This window comes from Hemibagrus wyckioides, linkage group LG04, assembly GCF_019097595.1.
Source record: "Hemibagrus wyckioides isolate EC202008001 linkage group LG04, SWU_Hwy_1.0, whole genome shotgun sequence".
In the NCBI taxonomy this organism is placed as follows: domain Eukaryota; kingdom Metazoa; phylum Chordata; class Actinopteri; order Siluriformes; family Bagridae; genus Hemibagrus; species Hemibagrus wyckioides.
Genome location: NC_080713.1, coordinates 29407410 through 29431198, shown reverse-complemented (window position 1 = coordinate 29431198; position 23789 = coordinate 29407410). Strand labels below are relative to the sequence as shown.

The 23789-nt window shown below is 38.7% G+C and overlaps 1 protein-coding gene across 2 annotated transcripts in view; it reads right to left on the bottom strand.

Annotated features, from left to right (window-relative positions):
* Positions 1 to 13092, bottom strand: part of onecut1 (one cut homeobox 1) — a 15443-nt gene extending 2351 nt beyond the window's left edge. The window contains exons 1-3 of one of the 2 annotated variants that reach the window (XM_058387034.1): positions 11483 to 13092; positions 11215 to 11241; positions 1 to 3834 (exon numbers count right to left, since the gene is read on the bottom strand). The exon at positions 1 to 3834 is cut by the window's left edge and continues 2351 nt beyond it. In XM_058387034.1, the coding sequence (XP_058243017.1) occupies positions 3545 to 3834; positions 11215 to 11241; positions 11483 to 12566 (1401 nt within the window). In that variant the 5' untranslated portion in view covers positions 12567 to 13092 and the 3' untranslated portion in view covers positions 1 to 3544. The remainder of the gene's footprint in view (positions 3835 to 11214; positions 11242 to 11482) is intronic. The other variant, XM_058387035.1, reaches the window with a different exon arrangement.
* Between the last annotated feature and the right edge of the window lie 10697 nt (positions 13093 to 23789).

Below are 23789 nucleotides of genomic sequence, written 5' to 3'. Positions count from 1 at the left end.
GTGTGTGTGTGTCTGAGGGAGATGTGTTTCTGGCAGTGTTTTGATTGCAGAACCGTGTGCCAGCCGAGACACACAGACGGCAGGCCTGCGCCGCGTCCTCCGCTTCCCTTCAGAAGAACTTAAAACCAAACCCCTCGTATTTTTCTGCTTTTGTTTTGTTTGTTTTCTTTTTTTTTATCTCAAAAACCCCTACTATGTACAAATCTATATTTTCTACAAATACTTAAATTAAAACAGACTCGAAGCGGTACAAAAAATGTGAAACGGAACGAAATCACACAACCGAGAGAAGAGGAAAATATATAAACACATATAAACATGGCGTCACAGCAGTTGGTTTTTTTTTTTTACCCTGTAAAAAAGAATAGCCTTCATCATCATCTTCATCATCATCATCAGCATCGTCATCGTAATCGCACATAGCATAACACAACTTTTAATCAAAAAATACGTTTCTCTTTTCCTTCCCGCAAGTTCTGGAAACTTGCCCTCGGTGAGCGAAAGAACACAGCACTTACTTTTTTTTTTTTTTAAAGCCGAACGTCAAAAATAAATAAAGATATTTTTTTTTACGAATGAAAAAATTTCGCAAAATAATCGAGTTTCTGCCTCAAACACTTAGATTCTCTATACAACACAACTGTAAGCTTTTATTAGAATGAGGTATTCTGAGACATTTGGTAAAAACACGTACACGGCCCGATGCGGTGGACACGCCTACCAGCAAAAAGGGGGCGGGGCTAGTGGTCGATTAGTGTCAGGGAAGGGCTTAATAAGGAGAAAGAGGAGGAGCTTTGGTTCATCAGCAAAAGAGTTGGAGAAAGGGAGAAGGTATGTTTTTGTTGCATGGCTGCACTGGTGAAAAGCACCACAGTGAGAGAGAGAGAGAGAGAGAGAGAGAGAGAGAGAGACAGACTCTATTCATCTTCATCAGTGGCCTTTCTAGAGGCTGAGGTATTTTAAGAGTACAAGGAGAGAGCGAGAGAGAGAGAGAGAGAGAGAGAGAGAGGTTAACGACGGTTTAACACTTTGGTTCAAGCAAGGCACTCGTCCTGTGAGTTTTTTAATCAAAGTCGCACGAGCACAGATGAAAAAGAGAGCACGCAGAGTGAAGGAGAGAGAGAGACACAGAGAGAGAGAGACAGAGAGACAGAGAGACAGAGTGAGAGAGAGACGGGGAAAGGAAAGGATAGGAGAGGATAGGAGAGGAGAGGAGGCTGGGCGAACATCACACCGTCCATTTTATCCACCACATCATTAATGAAGGCCGCGCAAAAGAGAGGAAAAGAAAAAAGAAAGAAAGAAAGAAAGAAAAGAAAGATCTTTGGTATTCTTTGGTATCATTAACGTGATAGAAATCACTAATGAAAACTGAGTGAGGTAGCATCTTTGGTTCGCACTAAAAATATAAGCAGGTCTGAAAGATATTTTCGTCTTTCCTACACCAGGAAGCAGCGGCTCTTCCAGTCGGCAAATGGAATACTCATAAATAATTACCCAATATATAGATAGAACTTTTTTTTTTTTTGGTAAAGCTAACCACACCACACCACAAGTGACCAGTAACAACCAGGCCAGAAATCTCGTGAATGCTGGAGTGGACCGAATGCTTCCTCCAGGAGGAAGATGAAGCTCGTAGTGCTTTCTCCCCAACCGGATAATGCATAGAGTTATTCTGCTAATCCATAAACATCAGCGCAAACCAGGGCTTAGAAGATTTGATTCAGATACAGGACTGTGTGTGTGTGTGCGTGTGTGTGTGTGTGTATGTTGTTAGAAGGAGGTAGAATCCTACAAGTCGACATTTTATATGAATTCTTCCAGCCGGGGATGTTTCAGCTCCCAGATGCCCCCTAGTGGACATCATGTGAGTAACATCACACACAGACTCTGGGGCCAAAAAAAAATGGGCCAAACTTTTTTTTTGCTTTTTGCTTTCAGATTATTCAGCGTTACGTCTGTAAACCTGATATCAATATCAATCTGAGACATAATTAAAGAAAATGCAGGCGGAGAGGAACCCCCCCCCAGAATTTTACAGTATCATGAATAACCAGACGAATCTAGCTGAAGGGATTTGAAGCTCCGCCCACTTGGATTCTATTCCACAGACACAAAGTGAAAGTAGCTGCAGAAAGGCAGCTTTAAAGAGCAATTATTTTTTAAATTATTTTTTAAACTTTATGGTCTAACAAGACGTTGTGAAATGAAACATATGACATATTCCATACACCATTTTTTTAAGCCCCAGATTGTTGTTAAAATAAAGCTATCTTTAAGCCTCGGAGTTTCACTGCGTGTTTGTTGCCAATGAATAAAGATATAAACGTTCCTGTACCATGTGATACAAAGGTCAACAGTGTGACCGTGAAATTTTCGAAACGGTGGAATCTGACGTGAGCCGAGTGAGAGCACTGGTCAGTCCGGTGTGTCTGTACAGTCAGCGGTCAGTCCCTGCGTGTCGGCGTGATTACTCGTGGGTGGAGTTGCGTCCCTCTTGGGCTTACATGCTTCTGATTGGCTGATTACGTTTTCACCACACGGGTGCTGAAGCTGCCCGATGAGAGTCCATCTTTGGTGTTTAGCTGCTGGCGTTTTTGATTATTTATTTCTTTATTTTTTGATCAAAACATTGAGTAAAGTATTTTAAAGCTAGTGAAGTTTTTTCTTTTTCCCTGAACGTATCACGCCACAAAGCGTAGAGAGCGATTGGATAAAAATGGGAATGATTTAAAGCACGATGATGAATTGTTTTTGATTAGAGTGTAGAAATTTGGAGCGGTCACTTTAACACACGCCTCTTTGGTTAGGTACTTGATTGATTGATTGATTGCTGCAGGTGAAGATGAAATGGTTGAAAGATAATGAACGGAACGCATCCTAGTTTTCCTGACAGTTAGGAAGAAAGCACTACGAGGAGGAAAACCATGGGAAGATGCTACAGCTTCATGTTTGTTTTTTTGTTTTTTTTATCCTCGAACCCTGGAGAATTGTTTTAGTGTTTTTTTTCCCTCAGGAATGGGGGGGGGGTGAAAAGGGGGCGGGGCTCGAAGCACACGAGTGACATCATCATCATCACACCTGTGCTCGTCTCCGTTTGGACACAGTGCTTTAAACTCATGAGATGTCACACGCCTCAAATTGCGCAAAAATAAAAAACAAACAAATAAAAAAAACAATCGAAACAATACGAGAACTCCAAGGCGGAGTCAGCATCCAATCAGTGATGAGAAAGAGTCCAACCAATCACGAGGAGCGAAGATAAGAGGTGTTGTGGGAAGCTGGGGACAGATGTGTATGATTTGACAGTAACACTTCTTTCTTGCAGACATAAACGAATGAAGTCTTAAATACTCGCTGAAGAAGAAGAAGAAGAAGGAGAAGAAGTCTTTGGTTGTTTGGTTGTTTTTTCTTTGGATATTATAAATATCAGTATTGTACAAGTCTTAAGGGCAAAAAAACACTGTCCAGAAGTTCTCTGGCTTAGTTTTTTTAAGGTTAAAGCTTTTCCACCGAAGGGGTTTTTGGGGTCAGTCTGCAGCTGTTACACTTTGGTACAAGTGCTGGAGGAGGAGTTGGCCGAGTTGGAGCCTCCATCGTCCAGCCACTTATCGAGACTCCGCCTGCGAGCGTTCATGAAGAAGTTGCTGACGGTGGCCAGCTCCAGGCCCAGCTGCTGAGAGATGGTGATTTGTAACTCTTTGGACGGGCGCTTGTTCTCTTTGAATATTGCATGTAAAGTCCGACGCTGGACGTCGGTGAAAACGAGCCGAGGTTTCTTCGAGACGCTTCCGCGCTCGTTCTTCCCGTGTTCCTGCTCCTTCCTTTTGCACGCTGCAGAAAAAACAAAACAGAGACAAAAATACAGATTGTGTCAGAAATCCATCCGATCATCACTCACATTTCCCTTTATCTCCAAAATCTACAGTGCTTTTACTATCACACACTCTAAGCCACGCCTCCTCATGAGATCGATCCTGACATCTAACTGTGTTCTGAGTGAGGAAGTGACATCACTACATCGTCCTTTTGTAGTTCTGTTTGAGGAGACGTCACTGCTGGACACTAATTTATTGCACTGTGCTAAACTGGAGGCTGTATACTTCCGTTAATTGTTAGCAACATCAGCCTTATCGATTCAGTGCAACACTAAAGATGGAAACATCACATCAAACACAGCCAGATCCTAGATAATGACCTGACTACACTTTAAGTTAAGGGGTAAATTCTACACATATTATAGAAATTCAGTGTAGTTACTTCCTTTTTGTTGTGCAGGTGTTTGATTATTTTATTTTCCTACTAAACATTTCTGCAGAATTGACTTCTGTATGCTCTTTCTCATTCATAAATCACCCCAGAGACAAAAAAAAGGTTTAGTTTATTTGTTTCTCACAACATTTCTCTTTACAAGATGTGCATTTTCTGCTGCTTTAAAAAAAAAAAAAATGTCTGCCTGTGCTGCAGTACCGGATATGACCACATGGGGGCAGTGCGACATCAGAGAAAAAATCCTGCAGCTCACTGAAACGCAATTAAATGTCTTCCAGATACTCCAGGAATAACTCTATTACCTAAAGCTTTATTTTATTTCTCTGAGGCTGAGGATCAAATATTAATTTAATCAGTATATCTATATTTGTATTGCATGTTTGTTGTAATTTAGGCTTTTTTTCTGTTCTACCGGGAGTTTCATCGTACGTGTGTGATGGAAATAAAACATTCTCTCTATTCTCGGCAAGTAAAGAGGATAAAAGACAGGATGAGATGCGAAGACACGAAACTTAAAAATGCTTAGAATAAATCATAAATAAATCATCAATCCTTCTCTGGGAAATTTTGAAATGACTTAGCTGATAGATAGATAGATAGATAGATAGATAGATAGATAGATAGACAGACAGACAGACAGACAGACAGACAGACAGACAGACAGATAGATAGATAGATAGATAGATAGATAGATAGATAGATAGATAGATAGAATTACAGATTTAAGTGTGATCAAAAATGAAATACATTTTTTTCTGACGCTCTCAGAAAGGACTGAACCCTTGTTCATTTTTTTCTACGTGTTTCTGAGTGTAAAGCATGGAGTTTCCACGGAACTGTAAATGTAGATTACATTACAATGATGTCAGCTTCATAATTAGACCGTAAAGCCTGTGCTTGTGTGTTTTTATTTCTATTAATAGTGATACGGAAGCTTAAACAGTCTTTTGTGAGAGAATCTACGGGATGTTGAGTAGCGTTAAAACTCATTTCAGGCAAATGATTGGACCCTGATTGTGTAATAATAATAATAATAATAATAATAATAATAATAATAATAATGGCTGTAGGTTTATTCATAGAGAACTGTTCCTGTAATGTAACAGCTGAAAATACTGTACCGTTTTTACAATTACAAACGAAATGTCTTAAAATGCTGAATAAATAAAAAAAATAAGTGAAAATATAACAGAATAAATAAGGATAAGAAAATAAAATGTTCATGATTATTTTATTAATGGCAAATATTTTAAATATAATTAAATAATGTATTTTAAAAATAATCTAATAATTTGAAGAATAAAAAAAACTATTTTTTACTATAATTACTATAATTTTTTTTCCCGAAACCTAAATAGTGAGTGTTTTTAAATTAAATACCAGAGAAAAAATCTGCTTCCTAAAACGTTCTGTTTGTTTTTCCTGGACCCAATTAAACATCCACAACACATGGACTTTTCCAGATAATCAATAAATACTGAAGATACAAAACTGAGGAAATGAAAAGTACAGCTCACTTCCTTCATCTCTGAGACACAGACAGCATTGTGGCAGAAGTCTGTAGTGCCACTCCTGCCCCCTGTGAGTGCTCCTGCCCTCCCTTTTGCCACCCCATGACTACAAACCTGGACCCGAAGCTTGTTCTCGGGAAAAAACGTTGGGAACACCCTTTTACATGTAAATATTTCTGCACAGCTACATTAAATGTCATGAATTTAAAAGAGTCATTATGGCATGTGCAAAAGTATTGACACTCTTCCAGCTGGAAAAGGCTCAGAACATAATGAACTCTTCACAGCTTAATTAGCTCATTAGGACTCGTTAGATCTCATTAGTTAGGTCACAGACTGTCATTAGGGATAACAGCTCCAGAGCCTAATAAATTCTTCAGCTGACTGGACATAAACAAACCAACGATAAACAACAAGGAAGGTTACAGTGGAGTGAAAGCTGCACCAGGGGTGTGCAATATTTAACTGTGAAACAAATTCCACACACACACATGTCCTTTAAACATAACTAACTCTCCAGATATTAGTCTCATTATTAAACTAGAATACAGTGATATTTTTCGTATTTATTAGCAATGTTTTAGTCCTGAACTTTCCTCCAGCATACATATCAGACTTTAAGATTACAGTGTTTATTTATTTATTTATTTATTATAATATATTTTGTGCAGTATTTATTTATTTATTTATTTATTTATTCGTTGACTTAAAAAAACTCTATTACATCAATAATTCTTAGTTTCCTAACCTTTTTTATCCATTGTACCTTCGCTTTTATCACTTTCTAATTTTTTTAATTCATGCTTTTATTTAGTTTTAGTGTTTATATTTTATTTCTTTTGTTTTATTTATTTTGTTTCTCTATCGCATGCGTGTCCTGACACTGTGACGTCACAAAACGATTTCCTTCAGGGATTTATTTAATCATTCCCTCCAGGATTTTTCACAGAAACTAACGCAAAGTCAAATAACCGAGACGGGTCACGTGACGTCATCGCAACACCATTCACGTGAGTGGAACATGAGTACAGCCCTCATAGAAAGTCATTACATGTGTGTGTGTGTGTGTGTGTATTCACTGAGAGGTTTTTTTAAGAAGAATGATGTGCTTGCAATGTCACCAGTTCGAGTAGATTTCCTCAAAAAACAAACAAACAAACAAACAAACAAACAAACAAACAAACAAACCATAAAATGCAACAAAATCAGGAATTTTTGGCCACATCAAAGAAAAATAAATAAATAAATAAATTCAATGAAAAATCAATAAAAAATAAAAACTTTGAAATCCTGGAGAGACTGCTTAAACAAAGTAACTAGAATAAATTTAATAAATAATAATTGAATATAACAAAGGACCCCTCTGACCCCCATATGTGCTTTTACTTTCTTGTTTTTTCCACCCCATATCTACAAACCAGGACCTGCTCCTGAAATGAGTGGAAAATAAAGTAAAAAACCCAAAGAGATATTTTCAGTTAATCATGAGCACATGCATTGTGCCTTTAGCTTGATTTACATTTCAATGTATTTATTTAAAGCTTTCAGTCCTTAAGGTCTAATTATGTAAATAATATTTAAAGGTTTATAGATACATAAATAAAGGTCCACTTAATGCTTGCTTGATGGATCCATATCTAAAAGTGTTGAAGGAAACTTGGTGTAGCTCTGAATCTCTCCACTGGCCAAATATTAACTGGTGTGGAAGAGATAAAGCTGTAATCAGTTCAAGCCTGGAAATCACACACAGCTCTTACAAATAACTCCAACCAAATTCGGCTACTTCAGGCTATTAAACAGCACCACTGGAGATTATTAAACTCATTTCTCATGCTGATCAGGTTAGCACATTCTGGAGTGCAGCCCATGTCTTATTATTTAATGAAATAATTGATTAAAAATCATAATAATACTGCTGCCCCAGATCATCATCATTGTTCTGTTCACCTGCAAATCATTGACAGAAAACAGAGAGAGAGAAAGAAATCTCAGATCTCAGGTCATTTCACAACCTGCTGCTAAAGATCTGCTGAGAGAGAGAGAGACAGAGACAGAGAGAGAGAGAGAGAGAGACAGAGAGAGAGAGAGAGAGAGAGAGAGAGAGAGAGAGAGAGACAGAGAGAGGGAGGCAGAGAGAGAGAGAGAGAGAGAGAGAGAGAGACAGAGAGAGAGAGAGAGAGAGAGAGAGAGAGAGAGACAGAGAGAGAGACAGAGAGAGAGAGAGAGAGAGAGAGAGAGAGAGACAGAGAGAGAGAGAGAGAGAGAGAGAGAGAGAGAGAGAGAGACAGAGAGAGAGAGAGAGAGACAGAGAGAGAGAGAGAGAGACAGACAGAGAGAAGAGAAGAGAAGAGAAGAGAAGAGAAGAGAAGAGAAGAGAAGAGAAGAAAATGTACAACGTAAAATTTACAACAAATGTATTTATTTATTTATTTATTTATTTATTTATTTATTTATTTATTTATTTATCATAACCTATAAATAAAATATTCTCAGATAAATCAAATATTATGCTTATTTAATTTAAAGTTCAGAATAATAGAAATAAAGAGCTGTAAATACTCTAAAATCGCTGTTTCGATTTTTTTTATTTAAATTAAAACGAAATAAAAACTTGATTACAAACAAACGAAAGCACAAATAAACAGACAGATAAATAAGTAAAAACAAAGAGCGATGCTGTATAAATAACCTGTACCGCATAAATAAAGGAATAAAGGAGCACACGCTGCTCTACAGAAATGCAAAGCAGATAAAAATGACAGAAGATTTAAAGACGCATTAAAAACATCTGCTTTGAATTTCCTGTAACTCTGTTCACTAAAAATAATCCGCTCTGACTGAAACGGAAAAAAGTCACTGTGTAACGAAGATCAGTTTCACATTCAGTCTTAATCACCAAATGTAGTCATGGAAAAATAAATAAATAAATAAATAAATAAATAAATAAATAAATAAATAAATAAATAAATAAATAAACAAACAGGGCTAAATAAATGCACCCAGAGCAGAAAAACGTATCAATTAAAAGAGAAAATCCAAAGCAAATCCATTTTCCTCAGTCCACATCTCTCCGTGAATAACACGGACACCGTAATGCGCATAAAACAGAGAAAACAGACACGAAATGTTCACAGATAAAACAAAACAGATGGGAAAATCAGTAAATGATTTAAAACATGGCGGATGTTTGGTTGGAGAGATGCTGAGCGCGAGCGCTTAGTTTATTGATCAATGCAAATAAATGTGGATCAAGGTCATCGCAATAATAGCCACACTAACACGAGCCCCTGTCTCTCTCTCACTCACTCTCACGCTCTTTCTCTCTCTCCCTCTCTCTCTCTCTCTCTGTGTGTGTGTGTGTATGAGACGTGTTTATTCAATATTAGAATATTATTTTCCAAACAAAAACACAAACACACACGCGCCGAGAACGCCTTCCATAAAAACAGATAAAGTGCGCAGCCACAGCGCATTCCAGAGAATACTGTTAATAAACGTCTCTCTCTCTCTCTCTCTCTCTCTCTCACTCACACACACAAACACACACACACACCCTTTCTTATGTAAAAAGTCATCATATCATAATTTGACACACACACACACACACACTAGTGAACACAAGGTGCTGAAATGTTGAGCAGTAATAGTAAATAAACACACACACACACAAACAAACAAACAAACAAACAATTAAAGCTGGCTTAAATATCAGAAAATCAGTGACAGGCAAAAAATAATAAAATAAAATCAGTGAAAGCCAAAGTCCAAGGAAGCAGACAGACAGGTGGAGTGTACTGAAGCAGACAGACAGGTGGAGTGTACTGAAGCAGACAGACAGGTGGAGTGTACTGAAGCAGACAGACAGGTGGAGTGTACTGAAGCAGACAGACAGGTGGAATGTACTGAAGCAGACAGACAGGTGGAATGTACTGAAGCAGACAGACAGGTGGAGTGTACTGAAGCAGACAGACAGGTGGAGTGTACTGAAGCAGACAGACAGGTGGAATGTACTGAAGCAGACAGACAGGTGGAGGGTACTGAAGCAGACAGAGAGGTGCTGAAGCAGACAGACAGGTACTGAAGCAGACAAACAGGTGGAGTGTACTGAAGCAGACAGAGAGGTGCTGAAGCAGACAGACAGGTACTGAAGCAGACAAACAGGTGGAGTGTACTGAAGCAGACAGACAGGTGCTGAAGCAGAGAGACAGGTGCTGAAGCAGACAGACAGGTACTGAAGCAGACAGACACACCCAGGTCTCTAAAATTCCCTAAAAACTCAAAACCCTAGTGTTTTGAGAATGCACGAGACACACCGTATGTCCATAACTACTCTTCCTTAACCTTTATCCACACACACACACACACACCACTGAAAAAATACGTTCCCGAATCAGGAATCCAGTGATCCCTGAAATTCCTAGAGATCTTTAATCTCCACATGTCCCTGATTAAACCCTGTCCTGAATTAAACACTCTCATGGCGTCACAGCTCAGTCCTGCTCCTGCTTTTCTTCACCATTTCTGCTTTATTTTAAATTTCCGGATTAAAAATCCGGATTCTACACATGCAGGATGGATGTTATTAAACTGCTTGTTTCAGCTGCTCCCTGTGTCAGTGTTCTTGAATAATCACGTATTAGATTGTCAGCGAGTATCAGACAACAAGCATCTCATCTCCAGTCTCAGAATAAGAGTACTAACCTCCACCTTTCTTTAAGACCTTAATGTTTATATTTCACTCAAAGGTGTGGACACAGCGGCCCGTAAATTCATTTAAAAATCATTCAAAAGTGGACAAAGAAATAGAAATATCCACCACACACACACATTTCAACGTAAAAGAAACACAGTATTGATGGTACATCCCCAGCACCAAGGAATGGTACCCTTTAGTACCCTTTAGTCCCGTTTAGTCCACCTGTACACTGTTAAAATTACACAAATGCTAAAAAAAATATTTTGTGTTATTATCTAAAAACTCTCACTCGGAGAATCCCTAAATTTCCAGCAGGAACCTTGATCATTTTTAACACACGCGAATGGTGTAAAAAAACCCCAAATATTTCAGCTAGAGGCAAAAAAAATCCCCTACAGATGTTTATTTTAACACCAGTTTGTGTTCGTGCCACAAAAACGGAAGCCTTGTTGCCCACGGTAAGGGTTAACATGTCGGAGGTTTTACGGAAAATAAAATAAAATTAGAAATAATACTTCTCTAAATCTATCTTTACAACGGACCCTGCTCTGTGTCTGAACACATGTGATACAAAGAGACTTGGACCTTTTAGTGCCAGAGCTTTTAAACACTCTTTATTCTGTTACACTAGTCTCCATTTATTATTATTATTATTATTATTATTATTATTATTATTATTATTATTATTATTATCATCATCACTAAGAATAAATAGAATAATTTAATAATACTTACACGGCTCCTGTGTTTCTACAAGTCCAGCTAGTCGTAAATAAACATTAGGAGTATTAATGATCAATACCCAATCAATATAATCAATACAATAACATTCATTTAGCTCTCAGAACAATGAACCGCCTTCAGAAAAGGTATGGTAAAGCTTTCAGATGACGAGTGTGGAGGTTTTATTTTGCTTTATGTACCATGGAGAAGGTTCCCGTTTAATAATAATAATAATAATAATAATAATAATAATAATAATAAACCCACATGAGGGACTGACCTGCGAGGCGCAGCGCGGACATCCTCTGGAACTCTGGCTCCTGCAGCCACTTCCACATGCGGCGGAAGGTCTCCCGGCCGGACTTGAGCTTGCTCCACGGTTTGGGGTTCCGCAGCAGGTCGGAGAGCGTTCCCTGCGAGCGGCACAGCACGCGCTGAGCGAAGATGGCCTGCGGGATGCTGTAGCGCTTCAGCTCCGTGGTGATCCTCTGCGCCACCTCTTTGGTATTAACCTCCTCCACCGGCGTGGCGTGCTCCCGGTCCCGCGCGGCTCCGAGAGCTCCCTGCGCGTGGTGGTGGTGGTGGTGTCCCTGCGCGCTCAGGTGCGCGTGCGGGTGATGGGGGTGATGGTGGTGCTGGTGGTGGTGGTGGTGGTGATGGATGCCGTTGATTTGCACCATCATGCCGGTCGCCGGGGAGGAGGACGAGGATGAGGACGAGGACGAGGTGGACGAGGTGACGCTGCTCCCGTGCATGGAGGGGTGATGGGATTCGAATCCGGCGGGCGCGAGCATCTTCTCGTGGGTGTAAGGCGGCGGCGGAGGTGGGGGCAGTGCATGCTGGGAGCCGTGGATGGCGCCCATGCTTGCCACGTCCTTGTGGTAGGGCGCGTAGAGGTTGTTGACGGAGGCCAGCGCGCGCTCGTCCCGCATGAGCGTGAAGCTCCCGCTGACGTTTCCCGCGATCCTCTGGTGAGGATGAGCGTGAGGATGAGGATGATGAGGGAACTTGTCGGACACTGTGGAGATGGGAGGTAAAGGCTGCAGCGGTGTGAGCGTGGTGTAGGTGCCGCTCATGCCCATACCGGCGGTCGCCTCGCACGCCATGGCGCCGCTCATCGCCGCGTGCAGGTGGCCGGCGAGACCTGCGTGCTCCGGGGGGCGGTGCTGATGAGGATGTGGATGAGCGTGCGGATGATGAGGATGAGGATGGTGCGGATGAGCAGGATGAGGATAGTCGCCGCTCTCTAGGATTGACGCCATGCCCGCCGCGGAGCGCGCGTGGGCTGCCGCCGCCACTGCCGGCGACTCATGGCTCACGCCGTGCAGATCGCCCAGGCTCTCCATCGACAGCTGCGCGTTCATCGTGCGCGAGAGCTCGTAGACAAATCATCTATCTGCTCGCCAAAGAGTCAAAAGTTCCTCACGTGCTTAAAAGTTTCTCCTCCTTCGCTTCCTTATCCCGTATAGTCTCCTTCTCTGGATTTTATTATTTTTATTTTTATTGTTATTATTTTAAATGATGAGGCTACTTTTTTTATTTCAAATAGTAAAAAGTCTCCCTTTCGGTGATTTTTAATTTATTTTCCGTTCTCTTTGGTTTGGCATTTTAAAGAAGATAAGAAAGAAAAAAAAATCTCCAGCATCCAGCATGATTAAAAATATCAACAAAATACAAAAAATTTTTTTTTTCTAAATTTATCCAATCGCTTTGGTTCGCAAAAAAAAGACAGATAAAAAGAAGAGGAATAGATCAAATAAAAAAGGGTGTGATTTTAAGGCCCCCGTCTCTGTGGCAGCGCGTGCTGGGCCGTGGCGGTGTGAGGGCTCTCCGTGTGTCCGGCCATGCCTGCTGCTGCCTCCGCTGCTCCTCTTGTGTTTCTTTTCTTCGACGCTTCTGACTGACTGATTGCTGCGTTCACTCCGGCGCGCATGCGCACTAGCTGCCCCGTGCGGCCCCGCCCATCGCGCTGTAGCCCTTTGTGACGTCGCCGTTCAGGAGGCAAAGTGCAGCGCGCGCTGTTTTTCAAAGAAACGTCCATTATTGTCCAGGGTTGTAAAAGGGATTGTTTTCTTTTTGCATGTATGTTTTTACCAAATTAATAATCAGAAATTCAGAGAAATTGCCTTAAACGTTTTTGCACCTGCGTTATGTTACCCCATTTTTACTGGGGTTGGGGGGCAGACACTAACAATTATTATTTATTAGTGACTCATCCTGTACTAATCATGTATTCGTCCAATTAAATGAGGTGGGCGTGTCTTGCTCTACAGCAGCATCTCACTAACAGTAAACATGGTTCTTGTGAGTGTTTTTACCTCTGCCTCTTTCCATCATACACTAATCCCTTTTCCATCCATCGTTTGGTAAAAAAGGGTGGAGTTTAGTCAATACTGTCATGTAGCTACTTTATAGTACATCAGGTCTATCAGTAAAAATCTTTTATATCAATGTATCTACCACTCAAATGTCTCCTTTCGATTATCATCAGCGGTCTCATTTCACCTTAACTCCAAAAACACATAGTTAGTGGTTGAAGGACACCTGACCATCACGCTCAAACCTGGTTCTTCCACACAAAATAAGAAGCACACAATTGTATAGAACGTCTCGGTGTGCTTTAACATTACAATTTCTCTTCACAGGAATTAAGAGGCACAAAAACTGTTCTATGTCCCTGTGCACAAAACCCCCTGAGCTCCATGAAGACATGGTATGGAGGTGAAGGTTGGAGAAAGTGGAAGAACTGGAGTGTCCTGCACTGACTCGGTCCCACTCAATCCCACTGAACACCTTTGGGATGAACTGGAACTGGAGTCTGATCAGCATCCTGAACATCAGAGTCTGAGCTCACTAATGCTCTTGTAGAATGAATGAATGAACCCAAACCCACACAGACACACTCCAACATTCAGTGTGAAGCCTTCCAGAATAGAAGAGTAGAGCTGATTATGGCAGTAACATCTGGAACGAGGACATACGGGTGTGATGATCAGGGGTGCACATACTTTTGGTCATTGTATACATTCCCACCGGTATGAAATGCAGACATCTGGACTTTCTGCATGTGTACAGACTTAGGGTTTTTGTGAGAAATAAAATACAGTACAGATTAGTGAGGAGAGGCTGAAGCGGAGAAAAACTCTCTCGGAGAGAAAGAGTGAACATGTTTATTCAGGAGATGAGGAACAAACACAATTTATTTACACTTTTACATTCATTTACATATTTAATTACATCCTTATTACATCCAGCATTAGTTTACATGGACACACATGAGGAGACGATTTTATACAAGTCATGATAATAAAAAAAAAAAAAAAAAAACTTTTAGGTTAATCACATGTAGCTACATAATAATAATAATCACACACACACACACACACACACACACATGAACATTCCCTTATATAAACATGTGACTTGTTATGGTACATCACAAAAGTGTTGAGTTCTGCTCTCTGATTGGTCAGAAAATGTTGTGTAGTTTTCTAAAACTTCTGAAGCTCTAATCTTTATTATAAACTTTGATACATTCTCGTTTCCATAGCAACAGCTGATTCACAGGGACGTGTACAGAGCAGTCTCCATGTACACAGATTAAAAAAAAAATTGTTGCCATGTATTGTGCATGGAAGGAGTCTCCAGTTCCAGCACTTTTGTACCAGTCAGAGGTGCAATTTACAGTTTTCTGACATTTTCAGAACAGAGGAGTTGATGCTCCTTTGCAGTTTCCATGGTAACAGGCTATGTTTTTGTCTTATTAATTTCAGGAGAGAGAGAATAAAAGAGAGACTGGTGAGGGAGTGACTGTTTATAGCTGCTGTAATGAACCTGACAACAGACTCTTGTTTCATGAACATTAGATAATAACTGATGTTATAAAGTGAGATTAGTGTTTATTTGAAGGGAACCTCAGGAGTCCAGCTGGGAGCTTACTACACACACACACACACACTCACACACACACACACACACCAGCATACGAAGTGTACATACATCACAAAGACAACCACGATGCTATGATATTATAAAGGCTATTGTCTGTGGTGCTCATGGTGGATTTCAGGCCCACCCAGGGGTCCATGAGGCCCAGCTGGGGGCCCAGTCAGGGCTTTAATAACATCACAGGGTACAGGGGATGGTATAGGTGTTAATATATTGTCATTAAAATGATCTTAAAGCCTGATTGATTTCTTATTAATAAAAAAATGGATCAATAAGTAAACTAACTAACTAACTAACTAACTAACTAATTATAATCAGAATCAAATCATAATAATGTTCCTAAGAAAGATTATGGATTTGTTTAAAAACTGTTTGTGTGTTTGTGGAAAGCTCAGTAATAAAAAAGCTCATATGAGATCATTAAACACACCAACAGAAAACAAACAAACAAACAAACAAACAAACAAACAGCTGAATAGTTGGATTAGAAGGATCAGGAATAAAAGTCTTTGTTAGTTGAGCAGTTTGGTTGTGTTACTATGAAGGTACATGATTTAAAGAAATGTTTGTTTATTTGTTTGTTTGTTTGTTTTTTGTCTGTATGTAAAAGCTGGGTGTGGAGAGATGACCTTGTAACATATTGATTGTTACAGCGCTGTGTGTGTGTGTGTGTGTGCGCGTGTGTTTTATAATATTTAAATAAACAGTTTACCAACAATCCCCGCTGACGTCACGGGAGCGTTCTGACTTGGCTCGTGAAAACTTCATTACGTGTTTCCATGGTAATGGATCAGTCCACTGAGCGGTGGAATGGGGGGTGAGGGTGGGGGGCTTTCAATGTTAACGCACTTTGGAAAACAGTTTAAAGAGCGAACTGGCGCTAATTAATTATTCATTAAACATTTTAATGCACATAGCAGTGTTTATTATTACAGCTTTATTCACTTTGTGCAGAGGATCCGGACACACACTGGAGCTTCCGTTTAAAGAAACAAACTTAGAGCTTTTTGGTATTTTCCAGTCGACATTATTCTCTGGTCAGGAATAGGCTAACGGTCATTAGAACAAAATGGCAAAGGACAAGTTGCCCAGTGCTTATGAAAGAAAAGGCTTTAAAATTAAAATACTGTGATTTAAAATGATAAATAAGAAAATACATAAATAAGAGATAAATCCATAAATAAATCAATTCAGGCAGCATCTGCACCATTCTTATAGGGGTCGATATTTTTCATTCACACTGTGTGTGTGTGTGTAGGGGTGGGGCGGTAAGACTATTGTTATATGTTTAAAAAATAATAATAAAGCAATTAAACGATTTCCCGCTCGGATCTTCAGTTTGTCGGAGTTTGGAGTTTTGTCTGAATTCTGTAAATAAACGCATAGAATACATAAATAAGCCTTTGGCAAGTTTTAAAAATCCCATTTTTGAATCACAGAATGAGGCAAAATGATCATATGTCGATTTGTTAAAAAAAAAGCAGGAAAAAGATCCAGAAAAAAATAAGTTAAAAAGGCTGAAATTCTTTTTAAGAAGCACGTGAGTTTAAAATGATCCTCAGCAAAAGTCGCAATGAAAAAATACAGGAAAATCCACACATTAGAAATAAAAATCAATAAACTTCCCATGTGTTTGTTTAATGATTTGATTATCATTAAACAAAGTGCTACGCGCCTTTTAAATAAAATAAAATAAAATAAACGATCAATACTTAAAAATAAAATAAAAATAAACAAAAAGAACGTTTTACATTAGTTTTATTCGGACTGAATATTAAATAAGCACACTAAACAATTATTCTGACTGAATATTAAATGAAACAAGCACATGTTTATTAACATGTTTATTTTATTATTTATTTTTTTACCGGAAGGTTTACATCGTAAATCTAAAAAGCAAACACGATGTTTTCGTAATTACTAATGAAAAACTGTTACAATAATATGAAAAAATGGAAAAAAGAGACAAATTTACAGATGTATTATTATTATTATTATTATTATTATTATTATTATTATTATTATTATTATTATTATTGTTGTTGTTGTTGTTGTTTAATCTAATAAATGTAATGCTTTCGAATATTTAATTCAATTTCCAGTAATAAATAAGTAACAAACGCTATATATTTGTATATAATAGTATATGTATAATGCAGTCTCTGTGCCGTTAATAACACGGTTATGGTAAAGCTTCAAGTCATCTGTTTTTTTTTTAGATCTAGATATTAACTAATGATCTGAATCTGAAACTTTCACAAAATTCAGACTTTCACCTTTAGTTTTAATATGACATTTTTTTACCGCACGCTCGTGACTGACTCGTATACAATAAATACAAATGTGTGTAATATCTAAGAGGATATGTAAAGCTGGTTTTCACTCAGTGGGGCTCGGAAAGTTGATGTAAATGACAGGATCACACGAGCCATCCGAAATAAAACCTAAAGTCCAGTGTACATGTACAGTGTCGAAGAGAATTATTATTATTATTATTATTATTATTATTATTATTATTATTATTATTATTATTATTATTATTAGGAGTCTGATTAGAGATAGAGAGAGTCCAGGAAATTAAACCCTTACTTTAAATTTCTGAATATTTATATTTTAAAGCTGTGGATATTTATAATAAAAAAAAAAACTTGTGTGCTTGAGACATAAATAAAAATAAATATCGAAAAGCAAAATGAATTACACGCGTCAGTCACTGCACACTGTGTTAAAGAGTCTAAATAAAACCTTGTAAAATAGTTAAATAATTATGATCTCAAACTATAATTTCTCTGAAATTCGCTTTTCTCATAAATAAATAAATAAATAAATAAATAAATAAATAAATAAATAAATAAATGTTTTATGATTATTAATAAATGTATTAATTTATTTATGATATTTAATAAATGTAGTATAATAGTGCGCTAAAAAAGGTTATATTTCGTATCTCTTTATTGTATCTAATTTAATTTTAAATTTCAGATGAAATGAAATTGATCTTGGTCATTTTTGTTATGAAACAAAGCAAACACACACTCAGCAGATTGTCCAGTAAACCCGAAGCCACTCAGAGTGTGGAGGAAAAAACTAACAAACACTAGAGAGAAGACGGATTTGTTTTATGGATTTCAAACAAATCTTGTCGTAATTCCGACCTCCAGCCTGTAAGCTTATTTGCGGTAATCCATCCGGATAAAATGGCTGTAAAGGGGAGAAACACGCTCCACGTTTAGTGGTACAGAGATGAGATGAGGCCTTCTCACTGAGGAGAAGAATAAGCCATAGAAACAAACTGTACGGGATTCATCATCATCATCATCATCATCATCATCATCGTGATTATACTATAAAGTCCAACTTTTACGGAAAATAATCGAATAGTGAGCTTTTTATGTGGGAATGTTGAAGAGAAAACGAGCACGAGGCTGTGGTGTCTGATTCAATCAATAACGTGTTCAAAACACCTCAAGTATCAAAACGCAAAAGTCTTTAGATAAATATATACAAGAAGGATAAATATACACCGGAAGTAACGTATTAAATACTGTGCTGAAAAATTTATATTGTAAATATTGGATCAGCAGAAATCCTAATCAGAGATTTAACATCACTGCACACAAATACAACAGAGTCCTGTTTATAAAATATTTATCAGTGTGATCAAGACTGGATTTCTCTTAAACTCCCTCAACTCCAATAAACTCCTCACTCTCATTCTGTTTCAGTGTGTACATGGAAAAGAACGGTCAAATTCTCAAGCTAGACACACACACACACACACACACACACACACACACACGTGACGCTCTACCAGGTGAACCCGAGGTGTCAAGTTAAGTCAGAGTCTAAGTTAAAAACAGCTACTATGGGATTAAAGACAGAGGCTAGATTAAAGGTTATGATTTCTGCAATCAAAATAAATATTTTGATATTCAAAAAATAGAAAATCGGTAGAGTTTAATACAGACACAAATACTCTACTTGTTTTGTTGCATTAAGCATGTTATTATAATGAAAAATCGCATCATATATAAAAAATCCTGATCATAGTAATCCAGCCAAGTGTGACGTCAGATCTACTGATATGCTTTTTAGGTTACAGTATAACTTTTTATAAATGTTTATACTGAATGATCAGCAAATATTTATTTATTTATTTATTTATTTATTTAAATGCAGCATTAGTAATTCGGTTCGCTTCCGACTTCAACTAGACCGCGATTTTTTAAACAGGTTTAAATGCGTCTTTAGTTTGATATATGTTATATATATTTTTTAATGTAAACGAATTAAAATGAATTTATATTTTGGTCTCGTGCCGAAAAATTGCTCCTGCTGCTCGCTCGCCCCCTCCCTCAACTCCACAAGTCTGCAATCTCTACAGCAAGCGAAATGTCAGTGCATGCATTTAAACACCATTTCCTCTCTCTCTCTCTCTCTCTCTCTCTCTCTCTCTCTCATCCTCCAGGGAGGAGCTGCTGCTTTTCCTTCTTTTACGAATAATAATTTCTTTTTACCTTTGTCCAAATGTGTTCTTAAATACTGCACGCGCATGCACAGAGAATAAAAAGAACACTGATATTTAGACACGTCAGGAAAACTCAAAATCCAAATGTTTCTGTCATACAAATCTTCACTTTCTTTCAAGAAACATTGCCTTGCGTCTTCCTCGCGCGCGCGTCCTCCTCCACCTCCACCACCACCTCCTCCTCCTCTTCCATATAATGGGCGTTTCCTTGAGCCTCCACATTCGAAGAGAAGATACTAAACCAAACCAGCGTTTTTTCCAAAAAAATTTCCCAGAAAAGTCGGGATAAAAAAAGTCGCATCCGTTTCTGTGCTGTGCATTCGGTTAGCTTCGGTCGGCTCGCGCGCGCCTGATATGGATCCGCGGCGTGCTGCTGCTGAAAAGAAAGAGAAGGGAAGGAGGGAGAGAGAGAAAGAGAGAGAAAGAGAGAGAGAGAGTGATCAATATGCAAATCGCTTTCGCTGGCAATCGAAATATTCGATCCGTGATCGCAGGCCTTTTTAGGGAGGCTGATGTCAGAGCCGGCGCGCGTGCTCTCCTCACCCTGTTACAAAAAATAACACAGGCATCTGGACAAGAAATAAAAAAAACAAACAAAAAAAACCATTAACATTCAAATATATTTACAAATGAAATGCATTTTTATTTTGTGTGTGTGGGTAAAAAAAACAAACTAAAATGGAAACACACCCACCCAGTGTCTTAATGAACACGCACGTGACGGCACGTGAAGCCCAAAACCGTTTAGAAACTGTAAAGAATGATCATCTAGGGGTTTATTAATAAATTCTGAAGCAGCGTTCAATTTATTAGCGTTTAATCTCTACAACTAAAGGGTTCAGTAAAGTGAACATATGAAGACATGGGGCTCTGGATATACAGACACAACAACAACAACAACAACAACAACAACACAGGAGTAAACTGCGACCTGCAAATACAAAATGAACCGAATTAAAAATCTGGACTAGTTTATTAATTCGTGTTATTTACCATTTGTCATATATTTACCCTTTTATTTATCACTGATTACCTTATAGGGGTTTTATCAAGACGGAAGAATGATTAGAGATCTATAATTCTATAGATTTGGTTCCTTATAATTATTAATAATTAAAATGAAGTAGTATAAACATTTATAAACATCTCTATTAACACCATTTAATGTGTCTTAGTTACTTCAGCGTTATAGTGTTGATAATGTTTAATGTTGTTAGAATGAACAAACTCCCAGCTGTCAGATTCAGTCTTCATCATCACCATCATCATCATCATCATCATCATCATCGTCATCATCATCTTCTTCTTCTTCTACTTCTTCTTTACCACTTTGTTCACGAGACCTATTAATTCATCGTTTTAAAACTGTATAGTCTGTAGAATTTTAGACTCATTTAATGCTTTTATTTTTTTTTCGTCTTTACTTACCCGACATGTGCACGTGCTGTTTAAGACAATTACCAGCGCTCTGTATTGAGCCTTTTAACGTATATGTGTGTGTGTGTGTGTGTGTTTCTTTCCAGATGAGTAAAAACGGCCCTTTTTTGTGCCATAAAGTCACGAGAGGCTTACAGTGTATAGTGAGAGGTTTGAGGTTGTGTATATAGGCTACATGTGTATGTATATACTGCCAGGCTGAGCTGTATTTCTGTAGCGCTTTAAGGTGAAGGCTTTTTCTTTTAGGTGCAGATGAGATTAGGTTTCAATCAAAGCGCTGCTGAATTAAATCACATACTTTGAGCCAATTTCGGCTAAAATGTCTTGCCGTAATTCGATGCTTTCAGGTTTGATGCTTTTCCCCTGTCCTCTCTCTCTCTCTCTCTCTCTTCACGCTGCTGGATGGAAGAGAAGCTCAGAAATAGCGCTGATGGTGTGGATATTTCATCTGCAGTTTACAGGAAGCGACTAATGCAAAGAAAAGAGAGAGAGAGAGGGAAAGAGAAAGAGGGAGAAAGAAAAAAAAACGGAAATGTTTCTGGGTGCTGGTGAGACCATCTGGTCCTTGGAGGGGTCAGAGGTCACTGACCTCCAGGACAACACGGGGGAAAATTAGTTCAAATGGCAACCGAGGCCACTGGAGAAGATCACGGCCACATTTAATGACCTGCCTGTCTGTCTGTCTATCTATCTATCTATCTATCTATCTATCTATCTATCTATCTGTAATAATAATAATAACAATAATAATAAGCTTTATTTGTATTACGCAGCTAGACAATGCAGAGAAATTTCTAGAACAGTGTTTACATCCTTCCTTGCGTGAGAGCAGACCACAGTGTCGTGTCCTCTGTGTTCTACAGGAGGAGTTTTTGGTTTTTGGGAGCCAGAATGTGACCGCAGAACATCAGAACATCAGAACAGCAGAACAGCAGAAGAGCAGAACACGGTGCACGCTTCCTGAATCCCACACTGCGGTCTGGCAGCTCAGCGGGACGTGCTGATAAACAGAGCGCTTAACCATGCTAATCTCTCACCATTAATTATTCATCCTGCTCTGGCACCTCACTGTCTCACTACTGTCTCACACACACACACACACACACACACACACGAAACCCGGTGCTGAATGTCAGCCACCTCTCTCTCTCTCTCTCTCTCTCTCTCTCTCTCTCTCTCTCTCTCTCTCTCTACACCCTCCATAGTTGCACTACATAAACAACACAATGACCTTCTGCTGAAGAACAATTTGTGGTTTGATTTTTATCTATGTACAGTTACACCTGATGATGTGGAACATCCATAAAGTCCATAAACATTCTTAGTTCCTTCTCTCACTTACATTATAGCAGCTGTAAACGGTCATTCCATTACCGGCCTTGCCTTATTCTCTCTCTCTCTCTCTCTCTCTCACTTAGAGCTAATACGACAAAAAAATAAATGCCATGTTACCATAGCAACCGCGGCACATAAAGTTAATCTGTATCGATGATTACGTGTTCATTTACTTTTAAATAAAAGCCATGTTTACTTATGTAGTGTCTACTGCTGTACAATTCCCTGTTGCCATGGAAACAATAAGAGACCCGGCACATTATTATTAAAAACCTGGATTGTTGTTAGAGCTTCTGTAGTAAACAAATCATTTTCTGACCAATCAGAATCGTTGGGATTCCGGCTAATCGGACCTACCGACTTGCTAATCTGATCTGAACATAAATAATGGCACCACGGCGATGTTTTTGCGCTCTACGGAGTGTTCAGTAATGAGGTATTTGGGATTCAGACTACTGCAGGTCATTTAGGTCACCCTGCTCCAAATATGAATCCCTAGATAGCTCGATATTTCACGTCTCACACACACTACATTCAGTGCAGCACCCTACCAAGTGCATTTACGTGCCAAATATGGTGCGATGCGGCGCTGTAAATGGTGCAGAAGCACTTTTTCATACTCTGTTTAATGCACTGATATGAGAAACACCACACCGATGCTTAAACACTCCCTATTGGGTACAAAGTGCGCTAGAGTAGGGCGTAATAGCCATTATTTCATATCCCGTGTAGTGCACTCATATAGGGAGCAAGTAGGCGTTTGGGATTGAGCCGTGACTCTTATCACACCCTTCGCCCATCCAGCCAAGGCGAGGTGATGAATAGTAAATTACTTATTGATCCGGCTCAGCTGTGGTGCACGTAGCATAGAGCTAGCACTCTTTCTTTCTTCCAGCAGAAAGGCGGTGATGGTGATGGTGATGGCAGCAGAGCGAGCAGTGATGTGGGCTGGGGAACACAACCACGAAAATAAAAACAACCTGGAATTATTATTTACTGGATTATTCATATTGTACATGAAGATGTGAATTTTCTTCACTATACAGTAAACCTTGAAGAGGGTTTAGAAAATACACACACACACACACACACACACACAGTGATACTGAAAGCCATTTCATTATCTTTAAAAACAAATGAAATAATTCATCTTTCAGAACTGAAGCACTTCACAGTTAAACACGCAAATGACTTTAGTAAAAAAATTTACACTGTTAATATAATAAATATAATGAAGTAGAAAATTTTAAAATTTCCTGAAATGAAAATGCCGTGCCTTTTTTCTGCTCTTTAAATGTGAACATTTCAGTTCCACAAATGAATCTGTGTCTCAGGATCT